Consider the following 8326-nt stretch of genomic DNA (forward strand, 5'->3'; position numbering starts at 1 on the left):
ACACCAAGCTGTATCTTGAGCTGGTAGAACTTGGCTCTTCCACATCTTCTCTTGAACCAGTTACAAGGACACGAGAACCATACCTTCATGCTTCTCCCACCTCAGCCTCACTTCTCAGAACCAAGCTTCTATATGACTTACTTTTCCCTTTGCTGTGATCAACCCTGACAAGAGTGAACTTAAGCGGGGCAGGCTTGATTCACCTACACTTCAAGGGGATAGAGTCCATCCTGGCGAGGATGTGGCCACGTCATGTCCACAGTCGGGAAGCAAAGAATAAAAAGTTCTGGTNCTCTGCCCACTTTCTTCCTCCTGGGGTCAGTCCAAGACCCCAGCCCGTGAGGTGGTACAGGCCCCATGCAGGATATATCTTCCCTGATCAGTTAACCTATCAGGAACACCCAGAAGTGTGTTTCCATGGTGATTCTAAATGCCATCAAGTTGATAATTAAGATCAACCATCACATGGCAAACGCCTTAGAAGTGTCCCAGCACTTAGAAGGTGGGGACAAGAGGATCTCTGTGAGTTCTAGGTCAGCCTGGTATACAGAGCAAATTCCAGGACTACACAAAGAAACCCTATCTCTAAATAAATAAATAAATAAATAAATAAATAAATAAATAAATAAATGGTTAACCATCACAATCACCTAATACAAAAAGTATACTGTGAACACTGGTTCCCCCCAATATAGATTCCCCAACTTCCAACTCTACTGCATCATCTCCCAAAATGGAAGGTCTAGCCTTTGCCGCTAACACCCAAATGCTGGAGCACCCATCCCAGGCCCTTCCCTGAATGCAGGAAGAAATCAAGAAACAAGTGAAAGCCTTCTCCACCCTGAGCTCTCCTTTCCTTGTTTCTCTTCCTCCAGGGTTTCTGCTCCCTCAACTCTTTTCTCTCCTTCTGCTTCACCAACTCAACAGCACTAGCTGAGGTCAGAGCTTCCTAAAATTGCTTGGGAGTGGCTGTCAGGGTAATAACGTTCAGTGGCTCGCCAAGGTCACTCTTCCCTGCCTCCCCAGATGTCCCGCTGCTTTCCTGTGCCTCGAAGGACGCACAGGGACCTGCCCATGTAGCATCTCCTCTGCATTACTTGTGCCTCATTCCCAGCTCCTCTGAACTGGGGCCTCAAGCTTCCAGCACCCCTTAGCCAAGGCTGGTCTGCAGAGGGATGGTAAAGCCCTCTGGGCACCTGGTACAAAGGCAAGCCTGACCGGCAAGGCATAGCAAAGNGAACACTTCCTTCCAGAGCTGGCTGTTTGGCAACAGGCTTTCTCAGCGATAGAGAGGGTCTGTGGGACTGGCCTTAGGGCAGAAGGGAAGGGAAGCACTGGATCAAAGGAAAGGCTGCGGCTGATTCTGCAGTCTGTAAGCCCAGTTCTCACTGGAGATTATACTCTGACCAGCTGCTTCCTCCTCAGATCCTTCTAGAATGTTCCCCATGGGAACAGACTGGGCAGAGTTGCTCATCCTAATGGCCAGCACCCTTTCAGCTAACACACTTGGATACATCTCAGGAGAACCTGCATCTGTTTCTCCTGGAGCCTGGGAAGTTCAGAACATTCTTGTCTGCTGTCCCTATTGCCCATCTGGCCTCCAGATAATAGGCTGTCCCTCCTGCCCCATCCACACTCACCTNGACAGTGCCTTAAAGGCCATACGTGACACAGCCCCACGAATATAGAGTGCAGGGTACCGCAGGAGCACTGACACAGGCCTGAACAAATGTACGTGGTACAGGATGGTCTCCAGGTCAGCGTACAGGCGGTGGCAGAAGAGCAACCTGGAGTCATAGAGCACCTTGCATGCTGCACGGTTGGNGGCAGTAACACTAGAAAGGAGGAGAAATAGCATTGCCCATGAGTCCTGGGAACACTTGATGATGGCTTGGCTCTGTCCAGCAGGGGTTTTCTTTCATTTTTATTTAAAAGCAATGTAGAGAACGTAATGGTAGCAAATACACTGGGTAGACCCAACATGGACCCTGAAAACAGTGGCAGCTGAGGCCAGCTGTCCCCATTCCCATTCCTCTGTCCCCCTTGACCAGGGATCACCCTTGGGTCTCTAACAGTGGCAACCTGGCCAGGTTCCTAAATACAGTCACCCTGTAAGTGCCTCAGGTGATGTTCCTATAAGTGAAACCTGGTGAAATCTATACCCGCCCTCCTGTTCCCTCAGAAACCTCTCCTTGGACANTGTAGTTCTTCCTATGTGAAATATTTGGGTCGCCCACCAAGCTTCCACTCAGATGTTTTCTTGCTGTTATACTGATTCATAGAACTTTCATTTACAGTCTCTCTGGCAGCCCAGGATAGCTCAGTCATGATCCCTTCTTATCTCTCTCTCCTGAGTGCTGGAACACGCACACCATGCTCAACACAGGTTTGTTGTTGTTGTTGTTGTTGTTGTTGTTGTTGNTGCTGCTGCTGCTGTTTTGTGTGTTTGTTTTTTAATTCAGTTAAGACTGCCAGTCTTGTTCCATATATTGCAAATATTTTCAATTTGTTGCTTTCATTTTCAAAACTGTATGGTAGTTTATTGAAGAAAAAGTTCTCCTTTGCCTGTAGCCAAAAGATGTCTCGTTCTCTCTCTATTCTTTNTATCTTACTGGAGAAATTTGTCTCTAGTCTGATATCATGGGTGTGTTTTCTTGTCATCTAAAATTTTGATATTTTTGCTTCTCAGAAATAGATTCTTTAAACTGTCAGCATGATAGTTCACATCTGCAACCCCAGAACTCAGAAAGCTGAGGCAGAGGAATAGATGCGGATTTAAAAATAGCCTAAGCTACTGAGTTCCAGGACAGCCTGGGTTACACAGTGAAGCTTGCTATCTCTCTACACCCTCCGCCACTCCTCCCCCCAACCAAAAAAAGGATTTTAAAAGTTCAGACCATCTTAGTCTAGCTAGCTGTGCTTTGTCAATTAATGACGCATGGAGGTTATAAAGATGTTGCCCCCAGGAAAGTGGGGTGATGAGTAACTACTATTTTTGCAACTTGTGAATCCTTAATAATTTCCAAGCTCACAGTTTAAAAAGAGGTGTTATCNTCTACTTGCAACTGCCTTTCATGCACTATGTAAAGAAGTGCTTTTGGAAACCCTTAGCACAGCAGGCAGAGAGAGAGATGCCTCCTCAAGCCAACAGAGAACCAAGAGACAGATGCCTTACTCCTTACACCACAGAGAAAGATTAAATGTCTTCTGTGCATCGTCAACACAAGGTGAACTTGCTTATATCCACCACTCACAGAAAGGAGCACTGCGAATTTCCCTAGCACCCCTGGAAACAAAAGCAGGCAGACTGGAAAGGGGGACACGTCNCCCCTCTTACATGGTGGCCTAGGTAGAAAACATCAACGAATTTCCCAAAACAAAGACAATTCCTTCACTCAATGAGTTGGCTTGTCAGCTTATGAAAATCAGTTATGCTTCAGTAAACCATCAAAGAGTATTTGGCACTTGAAACTTAACATAGTATTTTCAAAATAATAAGACAAATTTGTAGAATANATCAAATGTGTGGTTCCTGGGAATTAAGAACTGTTAAGGAAGGTAGGCATGGTTACTAGGGCAACTGGAGAAAAATCTTTGAGGTGACATAAATAATTCTGCATCTTGATTATAGTGGCTGCATAATTCATACGTGACAGATTTCATGTGCAGCGTGCCCACATGGCACTGTCAGAACCCTCAGTTAGATAGCACATCATGGGGAAGCTTGAAAGGGGGACAGAGGGTCTCCTGGGAACGGTTTTGAGTCTCTTGTTTATATATAATTATCTCAAAACAAAAAGCTTACAANCTACCTAGAGAGGCTAGAGAGAGAGCTCAGTGGTTCAGGGTACTTAATGATCTTGCAGAGGACCAAGGTTTGGTTCCCAGCACCCACATGGTGACTNGCAACCATCTGTAACTCTAGTTCTAAGGGATCTAACNCCCTCTTCTGTCCTCCACGGGCCTGCACACACAAGGTGCACAGCCAAACGTGCACATAAGACACTCAAACACATAAAATGAACTTAATAAAAATGTTGTCTTTTTTTTAAACCACATAGATTTTAATCAGCTGAATTTGGTTTTATGAACGGCTTGAAAGGAACTTGTTTCCCTTTTTTTCCTGTGGAGAAAACATTGTCCAGACCTCATTATTGAAAGGGATCCTTTTCTTTGACTTTTGCCTGCCATGGACCCCCTGTTTGTATTTCTCTGTCTGGGTTTTTGAAGTCCAATCTTGCTCTGTGACCACATTACAGGTGTCACTGCATGCCCCACTACATTACACATTGCATACCACGTCTCACCTGGTTTCTACTTTTTACTTGTTTTCTGGGTTTTGGGGGTTTGGTTGGTTGATTTGGGGGGCACAGGGTTTCTCTATATAATAGTTCTGTCTGTCCTAGGATGTACTTTGTAGACCAGGCTGGCCTTCAACTCACAGAGATCCACCTACCTCTGCCTCCAGAGTACTGAGGCTAAATACATGTGCCACCACGCCTGGCTGGTTTCTACTTGTTGACTGTACTATACATTCATTTACAAATCTTGGTGTGGGTATACATTTTTGGTTGTCTCAGGTATAGATCTAAAGAGAAGTCATGCTTCTCTCTGGTGTCTCTCAGCTTGTCAGCACATCAGGACAGGCCCACCGTGGTACAGCCCTCTCTTGGATAGATAAAAAAACTTCTGGCCTCCAGCTCTTACCAAATGAGGTCTGAGGCCATGAAACCTGCCTTCCCAGTAAAGAAGGAGCCTGTCCCTACGTACACGGATTCCTCTCTGGGTACTATGTTCTGTTTGGTTGGTTGNTTGGTTGGTTTGGGGAGGGGTACTATGTTCTAAATCACCCTAAATTCTGTTTCATTTAAAAATGCTTATATCATCATCATCACCACCACCATCATTATGTGCACTATGGCAATGCAGATGAATGGAGATCAGATGGCAACTTTGTAGAGTCAGTTCTTTCCTTTCCTTTTGTGAGTTCTGTAGATTTAACTTGGAGCACCAGGATTTCACAGAAAACACCTATATGCACTGAGCCATCTCACTAGCCCAATCCTACATCTCCCCTCCCAGCTAAAACAGCCAGGTCTGCCTGTTGTCAATGTCTAGAGGACACTGAACCTGGCCGTGGCTTTGAAAGAGCTAATGCCATTTGCCCTGTATCCAGACTGCCATTGCTTTCCTCTGAATGGGACAGAGTCTACCTACCTGCTCTGGTAACTCTCCCACAGCTGCCTCAAGCCACGGTCTGCCAAGCCTTCTAGAATAAAAAGATGGATCTTTCCATCCAGCAGATGGAAGCCCGTGAGCACATCCANGTCCTGCTGCTCTTGGATCTTCACACGCACCTTGAAGGCCGACAGGATTTGCTGGATGTTCTGGAGGGGATAACAGTCCAGTTCCAGGGCTTTAGCATTGATCATGGTGATGTCCTGCAGCAGGCTCTGGAGGAGGGANAGTTTCTTGGCATGGAACACAAAAATGATGCGGCCAAAATGGGTACCCATTAGGTCCAACTCGGGAGCTCTGGACCAACCACTCAGGGGCACTGCAATGTCCACTCGGAGCTTGAGTAAAGAGTTGGCCTCCAGGTAGTTGCCTTTGGGAATTGAGCTGTGCTGAAGGACATCTGTGGGCACTTGGACTCCCATAGTCCTTCGGTTCCTGCTATCCTGGCTCCAGTTGGGAGACTTTGGCTCACAGTTGTGGATGGGGACAATCAGATTCAAGTACTTATAACCAAGGAGGAGGTCAGCAAAACTGACCCGGGCAACGCCATAAGGATCCCAAATCTTATTCTGCGACTCATAGGGGTTCGTCTCTGTGTCTCTGTGAGAGACGAAAGCCTGGAGATTGAAGTATGAATCTATCAGGTCCTCTCCAAACAGGGCAGGCTTCCGGGAATACTCCTCTAACTTCCGATCCCTGTCATGGACTTCAACGACCATGGGGGGCCCCTCCAGGTATTCCCTCACGTCACTAGGGTTCATGGCCCCAAGGAAGATGACGTTGATATCTCGAAAAACTACATGAGTCCCATGGGGCTCTCTCTTGGTCTCGTGAACTGGAGTCTTGTGGAACTGGTATCTGCAGTACACAGGGCTACACAGCCTCTGCAAGAGAGAGAGGAACAGCAGGTCATATTTCACCTGTGTGCCCAGCACAGCACACTCACTACCCCCAAAGTCCTGAAGCCTGGGCTTCCTCCTTCATCAGACCCACNCAGTGAGGTCAGCACAGGCATTCAGGCTGTGTGCATGAACAAGACATGAGCATCACAAGGCATGGGCCACAAGCTTAAGGACAAGTGATCCCCCCNCCCTTTCCCAAACAGTCTGTGCCATGGAGACATAGGTGGGATGTTTCTTTTACATCTGCTTCTAATTCCAGTCCTAATCAGACGAGATAAAGGAAAATGTATTTTAGCAAAGGCAATCCTACTGGGGTGTGACTAAGTGGTGGAATGGGCTGCTGTGGTCCAGAACACAAGCAAACCAAGGCCACCGTTTAAGAGCGNGTGAAGAGATGCCTAGATGCTGCATTCTCTCCTTTGGTTTTCGTTTCTGCAATGTGAGAGCCACAGCCAGGGCTTATGTGTGTTAGAGATCCACAGAAAGGAAGCAAACAGATAAAGCCAGGAAAGCCCACAGTAAAGGATAAAAGGCGTGGGCAAGAGGTCAGAGGGAACAGTGGGAAGACGACTGGGGAAAGAGAAAGCCTCGCAGCAAGTGTGCAGAGCGACCAGGAGGCAAGCCCATACTTGTCCCAGAACTCAGTACTCGGAGACCCAAAGCCNGGGTAGAAAGAAAAGAGAGGAGGATGGTTAAAGACAGGAGACTTAGTGAGATGTCTCAGTAGGCCCCCCACCCCCACCCGATAGATTCCCCTTTCTGACTGAGACCCAGTGCCTGACAAGTGACTGCTCTTTTTCTGCACAACTCTTCAGGTTTAGTCTTCAGGACAATGAAAAGGACTGGAAGTCTGGGACCTGCTTCATGGTCCACTCACATCTCGTCCCTACAAGTTCCCTGTGCTGTGCCTAGGCTCTTCCTTCCCAGGCATAAAAATGGGGAGTGCTCAGAGAAGCCGAGCATTCTATAGAAGTGACCTGACATTAAGCATCTACTAGGAAAAGCCCCCAAATGGCAGCATGCACAAGAGGATGAGCAGGCCAGTGATCTCCATTTGTAGCACACTTAGGGAGTAGTGAAAAAGCTCAGATCTGGTGGTTCCAGCTCTTGGAAATTTTGTCTGTTTCATGTCTCCCTACAGAATCCCAAGTGGTAAACTATGGATGATATTTTCTCACATCAAGTGCATGAAAGATTAAAGACGCCACACGATAGCCACCTGCATGGGATAAAGGAGGTGCTCTTAGTGGGGAAAGCAGGGGTTCATTCTTACCTCCAGATCATGAATGGATACAGGCTGGATCGGAAGGCAAGAGACACACCTGATCTTTATGATCAGGGGGTTCAGGTCTTGTTTTTGCTGTTCAGTCATGATAGGAACTTCTGTTTTTAAAGTCAAAAAGCAATCTAAAATGTTGGCCGACTTCTCACTGCCACGGCAGATGACCGTTTGCCAGCCTAGAAGAAAAAATATGCAGCGTTAGCTCCCATTAGCCATGGCAGTAAGGAGCAGGTTCTCACCCCAAACCTGATGATAACAAATTCATATCACCAGAGCTGGTAACAAATTCATAACCACAATGCCGCAGACTACCAAAGGAGAAAGGTAAACACCGACCCAGCCATTGGCGCAAAGCTTGTGGGAGTAACCAGCCAATATCTGATTTGGTGTACAGCCCACTCCATGAGGTGATGCTCGTACCCAGTGCTATTTGGGTGGCCAGGAACCTGAGATAAATAGCCCAGGATCTAGGATAAAACCAGGTATTACTATTCTGGCACTCCTGCCAGGAAACACAACAAACATTCTGTTGAACTGGAAGCTCAGACTACACCCCCACACCTCAACACTCCCTGACCCCTCTACCCACACCCACACCCAGCACCCCACACCCCCACCAAGGCCATGTTGGGCTCCTAATGCCCCTAAGGCAAGAGACTAAGAAAGCAATAACAGCGATAGGCANTGTGACTGATGTATTGTACCAAGGGGATTAGATGTTTTCCCGCAATGGAGGTAAGAAAGATTATGTCTGAAGTGCAGAAGATCCTTTAGGGTTACTGTATTCTGTATTTAAAGTCAATGGGAAACTACAACAACCTACTCCAGACAAAATGACAAAGGGCACAGACTCCTCGGGAATGAAGGTGGATCGCTCTTCCAGGAAAAGAGCCAAGCCCATGCA

At 47.1% G+C, this 8326-nt stretch overlaps 1 protein-coding gene across 1 annotated transcript in view; it reads right to left on the minus strand.

Annotated features, from left to right (window-relative positions):
* Kiaa1257 (KIAA1257 ortholog) overlaps positions 1 to 8326 on the minus strand; it is a 45143-nt gene that overhangs the window by 14922 nt on the left and 21895 nt on the right. The window contains exons 10-12 of the mRNA XM_029478225.1: positions 7414 to 7598; positions 5218 to 6122; positions 1641 to 1835 (exon numbers count right to left, since the gene is read on the minus strand). Coding sequence (XP_029334085.1) covers positions 1641 to 1835; positions 5218 to 6122; positions 7414 to 7598 — 1285 coding nt within the window. The remainder of the gene's footprint in view (positions 1 to 1640; positions 1836 to 5217; positions 6123 to 7413; positions 7599 to 8326) is intronic.

The sequence above is a fragment of the Mus caroli genome, chromosome 6, assembly GCF_900094665.2.
Source record: "Mus caroli chromosome 6, CAROLI_EIJ_v1.1, whole genome shotgun sequence".
Taxonomy (NCBI): Eukaryota; Metazoa; Chordata; class Mammalia; order Rodentia; family Muridae; genus Mus; species Mus caroli.